Source organism: Aspergillus brasiliensis (genome assembly GCF_001889945.1).
Source record: "Aspergillus brasiliensis CBS 101740 unplaced genomic scaffold ASPBRscaffold_6, whole genome shotgun sequence".
Classification (NCBI taxonomy): Eukaryota; Fungi; Ascomycota; class Eurotiomycetes; order Eurotiales; family Aspergillaceae; genus Aspergillus; species Aspergillus brasiliensis.
The window spans coordinates 99388-119644 of NW_027137447.1; the positions used below are offsets into that span (position 1 = coordinate 99388).

Here is a 20257-nt window from a genome sequence, read left to right on the forward strand (position 1 = left end):
CTGCGATAGGCGTGGTTATCCTATCACCTGGGATCAAGAGTTGACGTGTCGGTCTTCATTGCTGCCGCGGAGATGATAGTTTATTGGCGCCTGAAGGCGGAAAGGCCAGACCTCCGATCCATCCCCGGATTCTTGGCACCACGTGATCTACGAGCCATCTATTGAGTATTGAAGCCACCAAAAGATCAGAAATTGGCGAGAAGCTTTTACCATCTACCGCTGGAATGGTCCACTGTCACATTTGTAGGGTGCAGACTATATAAGATTTCGGAACTACAAGTTGCGTGACGAACTTGAACATGATGCTTGCCTGGGCAAGCATGCTAATTATGCAAAATCCCATGTCAAAGCTAATTGCGACATTCATGCACATGCAGTAAGCAGCGCCTTCTAAGACTTTCCCTTCATCCCCTTGCTGCGGTTCTCTCTCTGTCTTTGCTCCTTAGCAGCCTCACGTCGTCTCCTCTTCCAAGCGCGATTGTTGTCACCCCGATTCTCCCAGAACCATTTGGTGAAATCCGAGTCTTCCTTCGGCCCAGGTGCGGGTTTGGGGACTGGAGTATTCAAATGTGTCTCATCATCTATGTCCATAGGATCAGGCCGTCCAGCAGTCTTCCAGTTGATTCCACGACCCATCAAAGCCGTGTCGGGGGTTGGCGCAGCGCTTCTCAATCCTCGGTCTTGTAGGTCTCTCTTGGTGAACGGCGTATGCGGTTCGGTTGGCTTCTCTTCTACCTCATCCTCCGATTCTATATCATCTTGGGCAAAGAAACTGAACGGCGCATCCCCCTCTGTCTCAGGCTTCGCCTCAGGGGCTCCCGGCGGGGGCCTCTTGAAAAGAGCCTCCAGTGGGTGGACATTTTGTGGGGGCGGTGGGTTATCATTCAGGGCTGATGAAGCACTTTGATCAACGGCGGGCTTTGACTCGGAGGCCACTTTCTCTTGCTCATGCTTTTTTGACTGAGCCGATGTATCATCGTCGCTGCTGGATGAATCATTCGACTCATCCGACGAATCAGTCGATTCCTGATCACTTTCAGAGTCTGTAGAATCCTCCTCGGAAGAACTCTCTCCACTAGACGAGGTCCAGTCTTCCGATTCCTCATCTGCCTTTACTTCCTTGACGGCTTTTTTCTTTTGACCTGAGGCCTTCTTGGGAGGAGAAGCTTCCTCCTTCGCTACCTTGGCGGCCTTTCGCTTCTCCTTGGCTCCGGCTACCTGCCCTGGCCTATACTTATCACTTCTTATCCGATCGCTGGGCGTCTCCTTCACATTCCCTGCTTCATCTACCCAGCCCTTCCCCTCTTCAAATCCAACTGTGGGTGCTGATTGCTCAGCCCCAGAACGTAGGAAACTCGGATGCGTAACGGTTTTGGAGAACTCGTGAACCACCGTTTCCTGCGCAGATTTCTTGCTCTTCTTCTTAGGCTTCGTCTCGGTGGCCTCGTCGGCGGAGATCTTATTGGGGGGTAGCTTTGTGCGGAATAGACATTCGGCCTTTTCGGTGTACTTGGACTTGGCCTGCGACTTTGCAGACTTTTCCTCTTTGCTTTTCTTCTTCTTCTTCTCTTCCTTGCGCCTTTCCTGCTTCGCATCTGCCGATTCGGTCCAGCCCCTCTTTACTTGACGATCTGTTGGGAGCTCATAGCCATCCAAAACCTCCTCGCCCGCTTTCAGTTTCTTGGATTTCTTCGAGGCCTTCTTATCGGATGATGACTTCTGAGGAGTAGTCTCGACTTCCTCTTCGTCCCTTGACCTCTTCTTCGGACGAGCGGTATCGACCTTGAACTTCTTGCCCTTGAGAATAGAGCCGTTAAGCTTCTTTTTAATTTTGTCGGCCTCCATGGTTGGCAAAGTCACGTAGCCGTAATTATTTTCGGGGAAGGTTGGGATGCAATGGAAGGAGATTTCCGTAGCTAGGGCTCGAATTGATGCAGGGAGCACGGACGGGAGAAGGTCGGGAGAGAATGGAGTGATATGCAGGCGCTTCGTATCGGACGGTGTGGTCGTCATTTGCCCAATAGATAGATAGATTGATACCTGAGTACGGTAGCAGTGCAGGTGACGGCTAAGCGGTCGGAGGGAAAAAGTTGCGCGTAGGTCAGTCACAAGCGCATGCGCATCAACATAACAAGTGTCTTTGACACTCGGTGAGAAAGAAGACCAAGTATATTCGAAAACTTTTTTGACAATGGTCACATGGGCTTCCAACGAAGCATGAAGCAGACCTGATTGCGATCGATATTCCAAGACCGAAAAATTAAAGATAGGATCAGTTATTGGCCGAGGGATTTTCCGGGCCGCCAAGACCAGGTATGGAGACGTGGCGCAGACCTGCCATTCTCAGCCACAGGTTTCTGTGTTCTCCCATGCATTATTGATCGAAGTGGTATGACTCTACCATGGTGACAAGGAAGTATGGGATATGGGAGAAGAGAATTCTTGGTAGGAGTACATCAGCAGTAAATAAAAAAAAATGATTGATGTAAGACTCGATGTATCCAGTGGAACGAAGATGCAAGTTGCAACAGCAATCAAATGGATTTCAGCCTCCATTACAATGTAACAGTCGGGCCGATACTCAGCCGGAGCAGGATTTGGCGGGTGAAAAGTGGATCCGGAGAGAATGATCAGGTAATCTTTCGTACGGGACCAGACCCGACCCGGCCTCTCTCTTTTACCAGCTGGTAATAATCCCCGTAAAACTGACTGGAACTGAACTGAACTGAACAGTACGGAGTAACTGCCATTGAATCAATCTCCTCTTCCTGCCCTTTTCCCTTTTCCCCCATTGAAACTCAACTACCTTCCTCTTCATCGCTTAACTACTTAAGTAGGATTCTCGATCGCCACTCTTCACCCCCCCATAATCTAAAAGTAGTCTTGCTACGAAGATCGAATCAATCTCCTCTTCCTGCCCTTTTCCCTTTTCCCCCATTGAAACTCAACTACCTTCCTCTTCATCGCTTAACTACTTAAGTAGGATTCTCGATCGCCACTCTTCACCCCCCCATAATCTAAAAGTAGTCTTGCTACGAAGATCCCTTCCCCCTACATTACTTCTCCCTCCTGCAACACCCACATCCACACGCCTCCCCCCCCTGATCCGGCCCCATACCAAGTCCTTCCCGCGGCTAACTAAAGCCCGCACGTCTGATCTCATCGCCGCTTCCAGCTTCGACCTCAGTCGCTCACATGGCCACTCGGATTCCTTAGCATCATCTCTTCTTTCCCATCCCCCTCCCCGCCTTACCAACTGAGGGTCCTCTAAAGTGTGCTCCACCTTTCCTTTCCCCTTCCACTATTTTGGATCCTCATTTTCTTTTCTTCCTGTGTTTCGGGGCGTTCTTCAAACCATCCGCTAGTCACTTCCCTCCTCTCATTACCGGACGGGAACCTCGCTCCCTTCTCCGCTTTCTTATCCGGACCGCCTCTTGCCAATCTTACCATCGAACCTAACCCGTCCTAATTCATTCATCCAGCCCTACTATTGTCGTCCGACAAGTCGATTCCCATTCTCGTTCGAGATGGGCAATTCTCAGGCGAAAGAGAGCCGGCCGCTTGCTTCGTCCAGTCGCCGCAGTCATCACCATGGCCCATACGGTGACCGCCACCATGGTGATGGTTCCAGGTCGAATCGGGGTAGCCGGCCCGATCTGTCCCTGCTCGGAATAGGCGGAAGTTCAGAGCGAGATCTGGCGACGCTCGAACATCGACGAGAAACAAGGCAGGAACGAGAGGCTCGCCGGCTAGAGAAAGAGCGGGTAGCTCGGCTCAAGGAGCGGGAGCGTAGTATGAAGGAAGAACATGTTGACGGCGGTTATCTGGTGACCCAAGGTGTCTATACGGGTTCGGAGGACTTCAACAAGGCTGTGGTCCGGCAGCTAATGGTGAGCTTGCTTCGCCGCTGATTCTGGTTTTGGAGAGGCCAGAGCCGGTGTGCTGACAATTTCTTTATAGATTGAACGACGGCTTGCGCCTTTCTGGAGAGGACTGAATGACTTTTCGGACTCATGGACAGAGCATCAGCTTATGGCTGCGGCGCGTGGCCTTCCCATTCCTCCTCCCGATGAGATCCCCCCAGAGCTGGAATATAAGAACCCTCCTAAGGCCGGGGAAGACGCAAAGGAGGCTTCGGATGCGGCCGCAGTGCAATATTTGATGGTACCTATAACGTCAAGATCACAATCATACGGCTCCGATGCTTCCCAGTCATCCACCCCCGCGCATTCTTTACCCTCTCCAACATCTCCGATCGCGTCTGGCACATCGAGCTCACCACTGTTCAGAGCCCGAGCCAAGACTCTTGCGTCGCTGGCCACGCCCAAGCATGGAATCCAGTCCGATGCGGCGTCGCGTGAAATACAGTTGCCTCGTGACCCGTTTGTGAACGGACAACCCATTGAAGCGTACCTATATAAAGACGCGGCGGAATGTCCCATCTGTTTTCTGTACTATCCTCCGTATCTCAATCGGACGAGGTGTTGCGACCAGCCAATATGCTCAGAATGTTTCGTGCAAATCAAACGCCCCGACCCTCATCCGCCGGAGCATGGTGACGCCACCTCGGATTCTGCTCCAGCTGAGGGTAGTGAACAGGCCGAAAGCCAAGATTGCCAGCTAGTTTCGGAACCATCGGCGTGTCCATTCTGTGTCCAGCCGGAGTTTGGGGTGACATATGCACCCCCGCCGTTCCGGAGAGGGCTCGCCTATGCTTCTGATCCGAGCACGCGCCCCAATGTGACCTCCCCACTGTCTTCCACATCCTCTCTCTCTTCCGGGAATACCCCCACCACCGGCCGTCGACGCGCGACCTCCTTATCGGCAAACGACCCAACCGTGATTACTACCGATAGGATTCGCCCCGACTGGGCCCAAAAGCTGGCAAATGCTCGAGCTCATGCTGCACGGCGGTCGGCAGCAGCAACTGCCCTTCATACTGCCGCTTACTTGATGCACTCCAACGGCGCTGGAAACGAGTCCCGGATTAGTCTGGGAAGACGAAGCGTCATGCGGAGAAACGGCGCGCCAGAAGCTCAGAATTCCAGCGCGCGCACCGGGTCCCCGGCGCTGCAGGCGCTGGCGTTCCTCACGGATAGGCGTGGAGCTGGCCACGAAGCCGACTCGGCGGAAGAAGGGACCGGTAACATCGCGCCACCTCGTCAGAGCTCGAGGCGGAATCGCATAGAGGATCTGGAAGATATGATGATGATGGAGGCGATCCGACTCAGTCTCGCTAGCGAGGAAGAGCGCCGCAAGCGAGAGGAGAAAGAGGCGAAGAAAGAGGCGAAGAGAAAGGAGAAGGAAGCCAAGAAGGCAGAAAAGGTTGCGCGCAAAACCGGGCTTACGAGTAACAATGCGAGCAGCTCCGCCTTGGATGTACCTCCGGATGCACGGCTGGGTAGAGTCACTAGCAGTTCCTCTTCCATTGCGGCTGAAGAGGTTGTATCATCCGGCAAGGGTAAGGAGGTAGACCGTTCTGTACCAGCTGGTGGCTCTGCCGCTGAGCCCAATGTTGCGGCCGAGGAAGTGCAGCCCGCGGCGGCGGCGTCGGCAAGCCCGGCCGATCAACCGCCGAGTATGTCACCTCCAGCGGTTGTCCAGTCGTCATCCAAAGATGTCACGAGGCCTTCGCATCTTCGGCATGTCTCCAGTGCTTCGTCGTCATTCTCCTCGCTGGTCGAATCGATGTCGGAAGATCATGCGGGCTCGGCTGAGGGAGCAGGCTCCTTTGCAGAGCCCCTTTACAATTTTCGCAGCTTGGCAGCCGTGATTGGGGATGAAGAGAAGGGCGATGAGGCACCCGAGCATGTTGAAGAGACCCCATCCAAGCCGAATGTGGATGGATCAGCCTCGGATCCGCCCGTGGCAGAGGCATCGGTTGCGGAACCCGCAACCACCACCGAGGCGAAGGTGCCGATGGATGAGCAGCGCGACAGCCTGATGCCGAAAGAGCTGGAGACCAAATCTGTCGAAATTACGGGTACCACGCATGAATCGGAGGCTACGTCTTGAAGCTGCCAGCGCTACGTACCCATATCTATGGCGGGTGAATCTTGTCTCTGTTGACATCCCTGATGATGATACGCTCCTTTAACAACCCTTTGTGTGTTTCCTTTTACTCTTTTCCTTTTTCACTTTGGTCGTGATGACACTGGGACGCATGTGGTATCTTTCCTTATATACATACAGTTGCATAGATTTCGTTTCCTTCTTGTCTTGAGGGTCCATACGCGTGAGTGAGTGGATGATGCGGTTTCTCTTCTTTCCTATGTATGCAAGCGTGCGGGAGTTGAAGCGGCGGATGTGGATGTCATTCAAATCTATCAATCAATGGCTGCTTGAGCAATGTTGTTTCGGGAGCACCAGATTGCGATGGTGATCGGGTGAGGGAATGGGATAGATCGATCTAACTCACTGTTGGAAATACTGCAGGGATGATTTGTGAGAATCTGTCCCCCTTTCTGTTGGTTATCCTATACTTCTTGATCCCTTGTCATTCTTCTGTAGGCAATAGATCTCTCTCTCTCTCTCTCTATATTTACTGGGAGGGGATCATCGGCGGGATCGGACGTGCGATCTCGTTTCAGCCACGCGACGGGCTCCACTGACCCTGGCTGGAAATGAGCCGACCAGCAGCATCCTTTCCTCTATTAACGTTCCATTCATTCGGTGGTGATCACGGTAGGACGAGGGACAAACAACGAATCGTCTTATCTAGGACATGGAATCGCACCAATTTGCTTCCCTATAGTATGGAGTATGTATCCCCATCAACGTTCTGGGAGGAACATTGCTTGAAAAATCCTGGCCTGTCGTGATGGATTAGCGCCTCAACAGGGTCCATCGGGCCTCCAGCGCATCCTCCACTTCTCTCGTCATCGCCGATCTTCCCTCGCGGGTTTGCCGGCTGCCTTTCCAGTTTATTCCCAGTCATCGGCTTCTCTTCCATGAATTGTCTGCTGCTGCTGCTGCTGCTATTCGGCCTTGTGCAGCCAATCCCCGGCGTGACAGCCACTCCGTGATGCACATTGATGCATCTTTCATGGGGCTAAACGAGACAGGATGTACTACGGACTACGGAGGTTCACCAAAAGGCAACAACAGGATGCCGAACGGACGCTATCATCCACTAGTATTCATCCCGAATCATTTCATTTCACTGGGCCCTGGTTTTTTTAAGTTTTTGTAGTTGATCAGAAGGCACCCACCCAAGTGCGATCTATCTATCTCTTTCTTTCTTTCCCCTGTCTCTTTTTATTTTATTATTATGATTATTAACATGATTTCCTCTCAGCTGCTTGTCCCCCACCCCACTTTTATCCTCGCAATGATGCTCGCTCATTCATTCATGATGCATCATCGTCATCATTATCCACGGGTGGAGTCCATCCATGGTTCAGCTCGGATTTCCTGTTGCTCGTTCCTGGATCGAGGACAAGCCGGATTTATCTTTTTAACATATCCACTTTTTCGGTCCCCCTGATGGTTAGTTTGTTGACACTAATTACTTCCTACTGGACTTTTTCTTTTTTTTTTTTTCTTGAATGTCTTGTTTTAGCGCCTGTTCATGTTGAATTCGATTTGATTTTTTTTTTCCCTCTCCCTTCGTTTTCCCTTTCTTTTTATCAGGCCTCGCCCTCTTTCCTTCCCAAGCTCCGTCCCTCTTGTTTTCTTCCTTTCATTCTTTCCTAATATTATACTGGGTCTCCCCTTTCTTGTAGGAAAGTTCCCGCGCCAGATCACAGATCACCTGCACGGGCAATTGACAGTGCTCTTTCCCGCGTTTCTGCTACTAGAAAGACATGGCCATCCTTGACAAGGAGAACCGGCCCCGCGGCCTGCGAGTGCCATCCTTTGCTCGCAAAGGCTTCAAGCAGAAGTCTTCTGATTCTCTGCCTGACAAGGAGCCAGAGCCGGTGCAGACACCCGCGACGACGGTGATCCCGCCACGAACCGACTCTATTCCTGATTATTCCACTCCTGCCCCGCTGCCTGCCGCGGTGCAGCCACCATCGGCATTTAACCCCCCCGTCCATCATCAAGATAACCTCCCTCAACCTGCTCCGCCCGCAGCTAATCACACTCCGTCGCCTCGCGCTTATCAGGCCTATCGTCCCCCTGCTGCTCCGGAACCGGTGCAAAGCCCCGTGACGAGGAAGGAGCTTCCCGAACCTCCCATCCAACGCCCGGATGCCGAAGAGCCATTGGAGGACTTCATCCCAGAACCGGAGCCGGAGTTGGACGACACTGGCGTGCCTATCGAGCCCGTGTCTAGTGAAGAAAACAATGGCCCATGGACGCCTCCTGATATTGAGCCTGTCGCGGCGCCGCTGAATAAATTGCACTTTGCCTGCTACCAGGACCATCGGTCCATGCCCCCCGCCAACAATGTCTGGCATGCTGTTCCCTGCATGACCTGCCAGAAGTTTGATCGCGATGTTCGATACCGTTGTGTCTTTTGCTGCTTGCGCATCTGCGCCGGCTGCTTCCAGACTTTGCAGACCATTCCACGTCGCTCGTTGACGCAGTTGATGGACTCCATTCCGGCGGCCAAGGCCTGAGGTCCCATCTCATTCGGCTTCTCGCCTCGATGTTTCATCTTCCGCTTTTACCCTCTTCTACTCCAGCATGGAAACGGTGCTGGATTTCTTTATTCTGTCACTCTTCTGTTGCAGATTTCTGAAACCCTGGTGGCTGCTCCGTGCACTGCAGCAGTCGTCACCGGTGTACGTTTTGATGGCTCATGGCGCATTGACTGATACCACTGAAATTTCTTTCTTATCAACTGCTTGGCGATGTTGCGTCCATCGCCCGTCACTCATCCCTCGGCTTTTTCTTCCCTCCACTATATATGCAACCCCGATCCTGGCGATTGGGGCTGATGCACCACATGTACGGTTAGGCAAATGTCCTGCATGATATGATAATTATTATAGCTAGTCTAATTCTTCACATCCAACGGTTGAGATGGAAATGTATATTACATACACTCACCATGGGTGGTTCCATAGCATGCCGGTCTTTCCATGAAAGAAGTAAGCAAGTCGTTAGTCATGATCCTCCTCCGTCAGGCCGGGACATCCTTCCATCTCGGCGGTCTCGTAGCGATATTTGCACCAGAAGCAGTAGTGGTGTTTCTCCCGTAGATACTGAACCAGTCGGCCCAGTCGCTCGCCTGGCTCCAGCGCGTTGAACTCCTCCAGTTCCGGATCCTCTTCTTCAAGCTCCTGTTCAAGAATGGAGGACATCTCTCGACGGCCCCCCAGAGCCTCGTGGTCCTCGGGGTCGAGCGTCGAGTCTTCATACCCCGGCAATCGTGGGTTCGGGAAAAACGATGACGGCAGCGAGGTCTGCAACATGTGGCGCGTCTGCACGACGCGCTCCTTTTCTTCCCGCTCGCGCACCAACCCCCGGTAGAGAATGTTGATCTGAGATGTTGGTTTTACGGGTCTCTTGGCTCTCTGTTTTGTAGTGGAGGTGGAAGTATCTGTGGCTGGTTCTTTGTCCTCCACATCCGGTGTCGCATGCGATTCCTGCTCGTCTTTCTCTTCTTCGTTGGTCGTCTCGGTTGACGACAGCTCTGTCTTCCCTTCCCCCTCGGCTTCCGCGTCTAATCGTTCAGCCACCTTCTGCGCCGCATGGAATTGAGCCTCGAGCCGTCGTGTCTCGCGCTCCAACCGGACGCGATCGCGATAATCGCCCTCTTCTTGCTTGACTTTCTTGGTTACTTCCGCAGCTTCTTCGAGAAACTTCCGCTTCCGCTCCGAGTCCAGACCGATTCCTCCTCGGTCCTCTTTGAAGACGAGATTAAGGGGCTCAGACCGGATCCGATCCGTGGGATTCTTGGTGTTCTTCTCACTATCATGCGACGACGCGGGAGGTTTCCCGAGTGTTTGGCCCGGCTTGAATCCCAGCTTGGCCATCATCTGAAATCCTTTGTTGGAAGGGTCAAGCGTGCTGGTTGATAATGCGGCATCGCGACGGGCAGCTTCTTGAGCGGCGCGCTCGGCTTTGGATGGGACTCTTGCTCGCGCTTCGGCCTGCAATTGGGGGAGGGAAAAGGGTAAGGTTAGATCTGTTTTAGGTGGAAGTGGAGCTGGAGGGATTATTTGCCTAGAAGCCTACCTCACGTTGCTGGCGCTTCTTCTTTTGCGCAAAGGTTTCCTTCTGCTGGGGCTCTTCGATGATCATGGACATGTAGTCCTCTTCTTCTTCGTCGTCTTCATCGGCACGCCCCCGTGCGGGGGATACGAAGTGAGGGGGAGGTGGAGGTGCCATTGCAGACAGGCCTGAGCGTGCGTCGGAGATTAGAAATAGAGCCGCAACTATGACCAGGATGATTAGGAATCCATATACAACTGGGATTGGGCCTGTTAGTTCGGGTCAGATGGACAATGTTGGGGACAAGATGAATTCGCGCCGGCACAAAACTGATTTGCGGGGATTTCGTCACATGCGGAGGCGCGGATTTTCCCCTCCGGATTTACTCTCAAATCAACAACTTCTCTTTTTTATTCTTCTACTTCTACTTCCAGCCGATTGAGTTCACTGCTTCCAACCCGAAGGATGTCCCTAATTTCAGGGCCCAACTCCGCCCAGCCAAGGTTATTAGCTTCCATCCTGCAGCAGTTGGCCTGTCCTGCCTATTGACTAGGAAAGGGGCAATCCCCGATGAGGATCAGCCAGCGGGACATGGACTTAACAGCGCCATGGCATCAGCCTTTTGCTGTTTCACGTCATCTGCACAGCCTTGCTGCGGATTAGGCCTGACCCTTTCTCTCTTACGGCATCAGTGCCGCTGATCTTAGGCCCCCCAGAGTGTTTGTCCCTCCGACTGTGGCTCGGAACGTGGGGGCGGGTTCCATGTTCTTATGCCCAAAGTTAGTTGGCCAGCTTCGCTCACCTGGATGGCCAGGATACCTCCCATACAATAGGATCCGTGGTGTTGGCAGGATTCTCCTCATTTCTTATGTCGAATCAGCACATGCAGAAGGAGGGCGCCTTGCAGCGTATTCTCCACATCTGCTGGGCTATTTTCCAGACCCTGGACCCAATACCTCGAGATGTATTTCTGACAGGGCACTGGAGGTCCTTATAACGCCTGGGGTGTGTCCTTTGATCGACGGGAGCAAGACTCTTCCAGTTACAGTTTTCTTATCCATTATCCAGTTGAAGCATCCGTAGCCCCAAGGCTCGTTGCGCAACATAATATGATTTTCTTTCATCTGGCACCGTTTTTCTTCCTCTTTGCTCTAGTAGTATCTTCTCAGAACCCTACGGTAGATCTTGGATACACAAAGTACAAAGGCACATCTCTGCCCAATGGTATCAGTCAATGGCTGGGGATACGCTACGCGGCCGCACCTACTGGGTCTCTGCGGTTCTCTGCGCCACGGGATCCTGAAACGGTAGAGGGCGTCCAAGATGCATTCCAGGTATGGTTCTGGCGAAAAAAGACTGGAATGTATTGCGAGTTAATAGTTAATACTGATACCTACCGCGCAGCATGGCCCCCGGTGTGTTCCCACCGACCAATATCCCACTCCCGCAAACACGTCTGAAGATTGTCTCTTCCTCGATGTATACGCACCCAGCTCAGTGGAAGCTACTACGAGGCTGCCCGTTTTCGTGTGGATCCAAGGGGGCGGCTTCAACGCCAACTCAAGCCCCAACTTCAATGGGACAGGATTGATCGAAGCGGCCAACATGTCCATGGTGGTGGTCACCTTCAATTACCGGGTTGGTCCCTACGGGTTCCTCTCCGGATCCGAGGTGCTGAAGGGAGGAAGTGTGAACAATGGCCTGAAGGATCAAATCAAGGTCCTGAACTGGGTGAAAGAACATATCAGCAAGGTATGCGAGAGCCCTCGATGAACGACGAGCAGATCTCCACTAACCGCAACCGCAACCGCAGTTTGGAGGTGATCCCAGCCACGTTGTCATCGGCGGCGACAGCGCAGGCGCAGCATCCGTCACTCTCCATCTCTCAGCGTACGGCGGCAAGGACGAGGGCCTATTCCACGCTGCCGCCGCAGAATCCCAAAGCTTCGCCCCCATGTTGACCGTCAACCAAAGCCAGTTCGCCTATAACAATTTGGTCATCCGCGCCGGCTGCGCAAGCGATCCAGACACCCTCGCCTGCCTACGTCGACTAAATACCTCAGAACTGCAGCGCATCAACATCAACACCCCCTTACCCACCGCCCAAGAAGCACCGCTCTACCTGTATGGCCCCGTCGTCGACGGCTCCCTCATCCCAGACTACACCTACCGACTCTTCCAACAAGGCAAATTCATCAAAGTCCCCGTAATCTTCGGCGACGACACCAACGAAGGCACCATCTTCGTCCCCAAAAAGACGTCCACCGTCGGCGAATCCGATACCTTCATCCAAGACCAATTTCCCAACATCAACTTCACCCACCTAACCAAGCTGAACAACTGGTACCTCAACGAAAACCAGACCCGCGAGTTCCCCAACGCCTCAGTCTACTGGCGTCCCGCAAGCAACGCGTACGGCGAAATCAGATACATCTGTCCGGGGATGTACATGTCCTCTGTGTTCGCCGGTGCCGGTGTCAACAGCTGGAACTATCATTATGCTGTGCAGGATCCCGTCGCGGAAGCCTCAGGCAAGGGGGTCAGTCATACCGTGGAAGAGAATGCCATCTGGGGTCCGCAGTATGTGAGCGGTAAGGCGCCGTCATCGTATTTCACTACGAATGCGCCCATTGTGCCGGTCATGCAGGGCTACTGGACGAGCTTCATTAGGGTTTTCGATCCGAATCCGCTGAGGTATCCGGGGAGTCCCGAGTGGCAGACGTGGAGTGATGGACATGGGGAGGATTATCGGAGGATATTTTTGCGTACGAATGAGACTAGGATGGAGACGGTGTCGGAGGCGCAAAGGGAGAGGTGTGATTATTGGAACAGTGTTGGGCCGGACTTGTCGCAGTGATTGCACTGATGATAGTGTTGATGTTCGGTGGTATAGTATATATAAGTATATATATAGTCGTGGTATTATAGTGTAAGTTATAGATAGAATGACGGTACGTGTACTACTTAATTAGATGGGGGGGGGGAAATAATATTGTATAAATCAAAACATTCTTTTTTGGCTGCCAGTCCACGGTCATCCCAATGATCAAACCAAGTAAACTACTATAATCAAATATATACATCTCTATCAACTAGACTCATCAGAATTACCAAAAGACCAGCCCGGGACACGCGCAACTAGACCGAGCAGACAGACGTCGACATGAACCCATGTGTTGAAAAATAGATAGTGCAACAAAAGAAAGAGAAAAGAAGGCGAAACAAGTGCGAGAAAGAACGACTTCCCCACACTGAGCTGTGAACAATCGACTGACAATGATGGGTATCATGATCATGATCATCATCACCGCTTGCCCTGCCGCAATCTCTTCTCTCTTTCGTAAGCATTCGCCTCGCGACCCTCCTCGTTCTGCACCTCCGCCACAAGCCGCTTGTACTTGCGCTCGTACTCGGCATCGCGCTCCTTCTTCTCGCGGAGCTTCTCGCGTGCAATGAAGTTGGCGTCCTTGCGGAGTTCGCGCATCGCTCCCTTGCGCTCGCGCTTGAATTCCGCCTTGAGGCGGTTGCTTTCGGCGCGCTCGCGGTCCGGGTCGTAGTGCTTGTCCGGGTTGAAGGTCTCTTCGAACTTGGGGATGGCGGTTTTGATGGCCAAGGGCCGGTGGTTGTGCAGGAGGAGGGGTCGACGGGTGAGTTTGGCTTGGGTTAGTTGCGTGGTAACCTTGTCCAGGGTGGATTGGATGGTGTCCCGGACTTGAGAGGGGATGAGCTTCTTGTTGCTCTTCAGGCTGCTGCGGAGGTGGTTGAGGACGTTCTGGACCGGAGTGAAGATCTCGGTGTAGGCGGATTTGCCGGTCCAGAGGTCGGAGGCGGTGCCGAGGAGGGTGACGAGGGTGGTGAGCAGGGATAGTTTGAGCTCTTCGGGGTTGGAGGGGGTTTGTTCGGTCGTGTCCCAGAAACGGAGCTTGCGGGGGGAGATGGTGGTCTTGGAAGAAGAGAGGTTCAGGCGCAGGGCGGTTTGGGGGCTCCGGAGGGGGAAGGATCCGAGACTCTCGCTGGGCTCTTTCGGGCTGAGGTGGCACAGCATGTTGAGGGTGTAGTTGATGAACTCCGGCATGTAGCGCTTGGAGATGGACTGGTATTGCAGGAGTAGGCTGGATGCGTAGGTGCCGGCGGCCGCATCGGCGAGGGAGTTGACGACGCCTTGGCCCAGATAGCGCGAAATGCAGAGGTGTGCCGGGGTTGCGATGGCGTGGAAGTGGTCGGAGGTTGGGAAAGTGGTGGCAATGCCGGTGAGGATGACGAGGTCACCAGCACGGAGATTGAGCGGACGCTCCGTGGCAACCTGGCGCAGGTGGGCGCGATATGCCTGACAGACAGTGTCGGGGTGAGTCTTCGCCAGGGAGTGGATGTGACGGAGGAGGTTTTCAATGATGGCGAACGGAGGGTGTTCCGGTAGATTAGCCATGTATGCAACGTGCTCGACGAGGATGCCCGCGAATCGGCCGAGCTTCATCTTGTTGTCGGGGTGAAGACGGGGATGGTGTAGGGCACGAATCCGCTGTACGACGACCGGGAGATCCTGCATGGACACATCCTTGATGATCTCAAGGAACTCGTCATGGCTGCCGGGACAGGGGTATGTGTATGCCAGACCGTCAGCGGGCTCTTCGGTGCCGTTGGGCGCTGTTGAGGCATCGCCGGACTTGCTGTCAGGGAGCGTGATGCCGTTGATCAACTCATCCTCCTGGTCGTCTTCAGGCTCCTCTTCGGACTCCTCCGCGGAATCCATCTCCAGATCGCTTTCATCGAACGAGAGACTGGCGTTGGACCTCGTTTCCACAAGGTCATCGTCGATGATAAAATCGTCTTCATCTTCGACGCCCAGTTCAGGACGAGTGCTCGTCTCGGCCGTGGGCTGCTGCAATCCGAACGCTTTGGCATCGTCTGGTAATGACTCCTCATCGTCGTCCTCACTGCCTTCCTCGTCACTTTCCTCTTCTTCGTCCTCCTCTTCGTCCTCGCTTGGCTGCTCACCGCGCATGCGTCGGATCCGCTCTTCTTCCAGCTTCTTCAGCCGCTCAGCCTCCTCCGCCGCCTTCTCCTCGGCCGTCTTCGTACGGTCCGTCGGTTGAGACCTCTTGTCGAAGGTCAACTGCTTCAGGCGCTGATCATACTCCTGCTCCGTCTCGTTCTGTGCCTTTCCGGCCAACAGTGCGGCACGAGCGGGGTCCATCGAGGCGAAATCGTCCTTTGGAGGCTCCGGTTTCGGGGGAGGCTTCACGCCTCTCAGCATATCGAAGAGATCGGGAAGACCTTTGTCGAGCTCCTCTCGGAGATCGTCGTCGTCTTCCTTGGCCTTCTGTCGCTCGGCTTTGTAAAATTTGGACTTGGCGATGACTTCTTTCATGACTTCGTGCTTCGACTTCTTGCGCCCTGGCTGCTCTTCCCCTTCCTCGTCATCAAACACGATATCGTCGTCCAGAGCTTCATCATCGGCAAACTCTCGCTTCCTCTTACGGGGTAATTCCGAATCCGATTCTTCCTCCATGCCCAAATCGCCTTCTTGAAAGTCGTCTCCGGGCATGCCTTCTCCAAATGACAGAGACTGGCCTTGATGTGTGAGCTGGAATTCTTCCTCGTCCTCCTCCAAGTTGAACATCGACTCCTTGCGCAGTTTCTTCTGACTCTCACGGGCGAATCGCTCGGCGGCCCTCTCTTCCGGCGTCATTGTCGGATCATCCTCACCGAACCGGCGATCGAGGATTCCACCAATCTTGTTTTTGCGGTCCATTTCGCGCAAAAGCGTTTGGCGTCTCTGTGTGGAGCGTAACTCGTCAGTGACATCCCCCCCGTGTTCCAAGGGTTTCCGACCTAGCTCACCTTTTCTTCACCGAGAGACTTGGTCACACCGGGCCTCGCATGGCCATGAGCCGACTTAGACCCAACATCGCGGGTGGTGACATCGAACTTGGGGCGCGAAGTGGCTTTGATCTCGAACGGGTTGAAACGATCGCGAATGGCCTGCAGAGCGGATTCCCGCTTCATGCGATTTTGCGCGGACACACCAGTCTTCGCATTCTGACGCTTTTGCTTCTTGGACTGCTGAGGCCCCAAGACTCCGCCATCGCGGAGGGAGGCCTTGAGCTGTTTAAGCTGCGAAGGCGGCATGGCTGCGTGTTGAACGACGACAAACAGCAGAAGCGATGCTTTGGATCTCCACCGAATTTTTTGGCCGAAGAAAAAAGCGGGCTTACCGCCTATGTGGGTCAGGTTCTGCCGGCATTATTGAGGCTGCCGCGTGACTCCCCGCTTTTCCTCCGCTGCTGGACTTGCAACTACTCTCTCATCTGCTCCCAGAATTGTCGTGTTGAACCATGGGGTCTCATATGAGTGATCGTGTCGTGTGGGTATGTCTTGGTATGTTGATATGATCCTGGAATGGGTGTCATGAAGCAAGATCTAACCGTGTCTAGGCGTCTCGCTGTTCTTCGCCGTGCGCGGGATTGTCACGGATCTCCGCCGAGTGCGCGAATTGACCGAAATCAAGCATGTTGAGAAGGAGGATAAGATGATCAGTGAGGGGACGGAGGATGGTTCGTTGATACTCACCTCGGCGATATACATTTTGGCTAATCCTTTCGTACAGCATTGAACTTAGACACCTTGTTGAAGCTCTCCGATAGCACCAGCTATGATCTCCGCGCAGCGTATGTCCGGCCTCGATGTGATTAACAACGACTAGCTAATGTAGGTTCTCAGGGCTTTGCGCATTATTGCTGAACGATCTACCAAGGGCGAAACACGAGACCTGCTTCTCAGGGACCTTGCTTCCAGGAACAAACAACGGCGGGGCAAAGCACTGAATGCCATGCACTTTCTTGTTTCTAACCGCGCTCGTATGCATCACCTATCCTAGCTTGCCTAAGTATGAGATCACCGTATACTAATCACACGGTGCAGTCTCACGAACCTCCGTCTGCACCCGATTAAAAGATCTGGCCACCTACAACGCGCTCATAGATTGTCTGTGTATCTTCACCGACGAACACCTCGAAGAAACAACAACCACAATCTCCCCCATCTTGCCAAAGACAAGACCTCCAGGTGAGAAAAAGGCACTTAGTATCCTGAATATCATTCTGCAAGAGAATGTTCCCGCCGCATTAGAAGCTGGCATTGTGAGCCGCTGGCTAGTCAAGTACCCGTTCCCGTGCGCCCTATCGGAGCCCTCCCGGCGACAGGACGTGGTGCTTCTTATGAAGACATGGTGGATGGATGATACCGTGATGAGCGCTATCTTCGGTACCTTGTCTTCCAATCCCGAGGGAGCTAAGCAGCTGCGCAAGTACGGGTTGATGGGCAGCATGCTGGAAGAGAATGATCAGGATGACTATGATAGCGACGTGTGGATGGTGGACGGGGAAGATACTGCCGGATCTCGGCGAATGCCAGGGAGGCGTCTTCGTACCGCGGAAGAACAAGCCGTTAGACGTCGCAGACGGGAAGCCATGGTATTAAGCGACGGAGGACGTCCCTTGGGAAACGACGACATTATACAGTTGCCTGTTTCTGAATGATGAACAATGGGGCTACACGGATGAGGGTGATCGGTTAGCGATGATGGTTGCTTTGTATTTCTTTATGATACCCTTGGCTTTGAGTATGAAAGTCGCCATATGTGATGATGACGAGTTCTATAGCTTAATATACAGCAAATATATAAATCTACAGGCCCATCCATGCGCTCTTCGCCACATGGTCCGCCTTCTTGCGGCTACTCTTCACCATACCGAGTGCCTTGAGCTCCGACAAGCCGCGGTAAAACAAGGCCATGGTAGTCCGCTCGTCGCAGGAATCGCCCTGTGCGCTTTCAAACACCGCATAGAATGCCTGCCAAAGGTCGTAAACGTTGACCAAGGACCCGGACTCCAGATACAGCTGATACAGAATAGATGTGGCGGGCTGATTCGCAGACACCCTGGCAGCAGCCTCGGATTTCTCCGGGGAGTCAGAGATGAGATAGTCGAACGGGTTAGACAAGGCCCGCTCCACTGCGAAGCGTGGCCGCGGCGAGAAGATCTCTTTCAGGGGGTTCCTCATGTCAAAGAGGAAGATTTCGTGCAGGACGAGATCTTGCGGGCTCTGGAGAGTTTGCCCGAAGTATGCTTCGAGCAGGGTGTGGAAACGGTCGATGATCTGAGTGTACTCAAGATGTTCTTGGGGCAGCTTGGCTTTGCCTTTGCTGAGTTTCACCCGCTGCTGGACGACGGTTGTGGCTACGACGGAATGGCGCTTGTCGTAGGCAGTTCGAAGGGGCTCGGTGCCTTGGTAGGACTGTATTAAGGCGTCAAAGTCGGTCTGGATCTGTTGTAGTTCGGGGCGGTCTGTTAATGTACTCGGCAGGATATTCAATACTTCCGCGAGGGTTGTGGAATCTAGTGTTTTTACAGATTGGAAAATGTCGATCACCAATTGCGAGTCTTGGAGATCCCCTGATAGTGCACGGAGTGACAGTTCCGATATGCTGGTCTTTTTGCCGAGGCTGAGTTTCTTCAAAAGCAGGTGCGTCAATTTGACGCATTGGAAGATGTCGCGCATCTTCTGCTGTCCGTCTTTCAAGTGCTCTAGACATTGCTGGAAGAGAACGTCGTCGTTTTCAAGCAAGTCACGCACTTGCTTGGCCGAGCCTTGTTCAAGCAATTCCTCGCAATAACTGTTACTAGTTCAGTATAGCGAATCTCAATGGAAGATAGGCTGCCTTACAATCGAAAAGAAGGGAGATTTCGGATCGCTTCGCAGACGAGACCCCGTCGCATGCTCGGAACCATCTCGTCTGCAAGGAGCACCGCCAACGGGTTTGCGAAGAAATGCGACATATACGCGTACTACTGATGTCAGTTGAATGGGTTAGCCCACGTTCAAAGAGTGAGCATACCTTGACCGTTCGACTGAAGGCCTCTGGAGTCTGGAAAGAATCATTGGACTTCTCGAACAACACATTTGTAATGTTCCTCCCCAGCCAGATCTTCCCATCCTGCTCTGCTTGTAACCTCCCATAGATGCGGTCAACGCAGTTGCTCGCTTCATGTATTTCGAAATATCTACCCCGTAGCAAGGCGACAGTTGACCGCGGCAGTCTCCCTTCGAAGAGTTCCACAGAAGTTGAGATTCCGAACAAGAGGGTAAAGGGTATCCGATCAAGCCATGAGCTAGACAATTAGCTGGAGTGCTACGCGAAGGCAGGGATGTACTCACCTGAGTAAGGACAAGAGATCTGTAAGAATGCCTGGGTCGAAAGCTTCACTGTCTCGAAATGCAAGCACCAGCTTCTTTATGCCTTTCCGCTTAACATAGTCACCTAACAAGTCAAGATCGTAGCCGAGGAGTCTAGGGCCCTGCATTGGCACTTAGCGCATGCCATGTATTGTCGTTGGATTGGGGTGGTTACCTCTCGATCTGTAAGGAAAGCCTGATAACCATCATTCCCTTCTGTATTCGTGATAGCAAATCGGATGATGTTCTTGAGGGTCGTTTTGAGGTTAGGCGCATCACCGGATTCCAACACAATAGCTCCACCGTCTCCGGCCGTGGTGAATTGGTCGTTGAGTCTGGCCAGCAGGCGAGCCAGCGAGGAGACATTGGATCCCACTGTGACTAATGCCGCTGGAATACAGCCATCGTATCTGCAACTGTCAGGACATGCGTGCCAATCCTTGGGGACGAATATTCGCGCTTACGTCTGAGGAGAAGTCGAGCGGACGAAGGAGGAAACACTAGTAAGGACCTCGGAGTCGACGTCATCTAGAATTTCCTAGCCCAGATATTAGGATCATACCAGTAGTATCTCCCCAAAAGACATCATCACTGACCTGAATCTTCGCTTCTTGTGTTGACCATAGTTGCTGGTATGTTTTATATCGCGCTTCGACGGAGTTCTCGTCTTCCTCCCCGTTAAGGAGTGGCACGAAGGGATGGGTTTTCGACTCTTCGTCCTGCTTCTTCGCAGCTACCTTGCGCCGTTTCGAGGGACGTTCCCCGGAGGTTTTGCTTTGGTCGGTGGGCGTGTAGATATACACACCCTTGGGTCCGTTAGTACGGGTTCGCGACAACGGCATTGAGGGAACGGTACCTGATGATTGGTACTATCTTTGGGCGCATTGGCTGCCTCCACTTCTAACGAGTCAAGATCCAT

The 20257-nt window shown here is 53.2% G+C and overlaps 8 protein-coding genes across 8 annotated transcripts; 4 read left to right on the top strand and 4 right to left on the bottom strand.

The window, feature by feature from the left end:
• Positions 1-199: 199 nt before the first annotated feature.
• Positions 200-2492, bottom strand: ASPBRDRAFT_42889 (uncharacterized protein). The gene has a single exon (XM_067624890.1). The coding sequence runs from the start codon at positions 2011-2013 to the stop codon at positions 391-393; it is 1623 nt and encodes a 540-aa protein (XP_067478790.1). The 5' UTR covers positions 2014-2492; the 3' UTR covers positions 200-390.
• Positions 2493-3527: 1035 nt separating this feature from the next.
• Positions 3528-6015, top strand: sip5 (Sip5p; the record flags this gene model as incomplete). Its single annotated transcript, XM_067617821.1, has 2 exons — positions 3528-3890; positions 3961-6015. 2 exons carry the CDS (start codon positions 3528-3530, stop codon positions 6013-6015), a joined length of 2418 nt encoding a protein of 805 aa, XP_067478791.1.
• Positions 6016-7378: 1363 nt separating this feature from the next.
• On the top strand, positions 7379-8807 carry ASPBRDRAFT_568221 (uncharacterized protein). The gene is made up of 2 exons (XM_067627636.1): positions 7379-7488; positions 7730-8807. The coding sequence occupies exon 2, from the start codon at positions 7806-7808 to the stop codon at positions 8562-8564; it is 759 nt and encodes a 252-aa protein (XP_067478792.1). The 5' UTR covers positions 7379-7488; positions 7730-7805; the 3' UTR covers positions 8565-8807.
• A 243-nt stretch (positions 8808-9050) lies between these two features.
• On the bottom strand, positions 9051-10281 carry ASPBRDRAFT_126424 (putative G-patch domain protein; the record flags this gene model as incomplete). Its single annotated transcript, XM_067617865.1, has 2 exons — positions 9051-10043; positions 10129-10281. 2 exons carry the CDS (start codon positions 10279-10281, stop codon positions 9051-9053), a joined length of 1146 nt encoding a protein of 381 aa, XP_067478793.1.
• An 809-nt stretch (positions 10282-11090) lies between these two features.
• ASPBRDRAFT_568033 (putative triacylglycerol lipase) lies at positions 11091-13185 on the top strand. The gene is made up of 3 exons (XM_067627630.1): positions 11091-11438; positions 11509-11856; positions 11918-13185. The coding sequence occupies exons 1-3, from the start codon at positions 11214-11216 to the stop codon at positions 12959-12961; spliced, it is 1617 nt and encodes a 538-aa protein (XP_067478794.1). The 5' UTR covers positions 11091-11213; the 3' UTR covers positions 12962-13185.
• A 223-nt stretch (positions 13186-13408) lies between these two features.
• ASPBRDRAFT_125054 (snoRNA-binding rRNA-processing protein NOP14) lies at positions 13409-16233 on the bottom strand (the record flags this gene model as incomplete). Its single annotated transcript, XM_067617755.1, has 2 exons — positions 13409-15880; positions 15946-16233. 2 exons carry the CDS (start codon positions 16231-16233, stop codon positions 13409-13411), a joined length of 2760 nt encoding a protein of 919 aa, XP_067478795.1.
• A 206-nt stretch (positions 16234-16439) lies between these two features.
• ASPBRDRAFT_125016 (uncharacterized protein) lies at positions 16440-17642 on the top strand (the record flags this gene model as incomplete). The annotated part of the gene is made up of 5 exons (XM_067617752.1): positions 16440-16482; positions 16539-16658; positions 16712-16772; positions 16825-16961; positions 17026-17642. 5 exons carry the CDS (start codon positions 16440-16442, stop codon positions 17640-17642), a joined length of 978 nt encoding a protein of 325 aa, XP_067478796.1.
• A 148-nt stretch (positions 17643-17790) lies between these two features.
• ASPBRDRAFT_195722 (putative origin recognition complex subunit 3) lies at positions 17791-20257 on the bottom strand (the record flags this gene model as incomplete). Its single annotated transcript, XM_067620895.1, has 8 exons — positions 17791-18778; positions 18829-18950; positions 19001-19274; positions 19321-19460; positions 19514-19748; positions 19803-19876; positions 19935-20144; positions 20195-20257. 8 exons carry the CDS (start codon positions 20255-20257, stop codon positions 17791-17793), a joined length of 2106 nt encoding a protein of 701 aa, XP_067478797.1.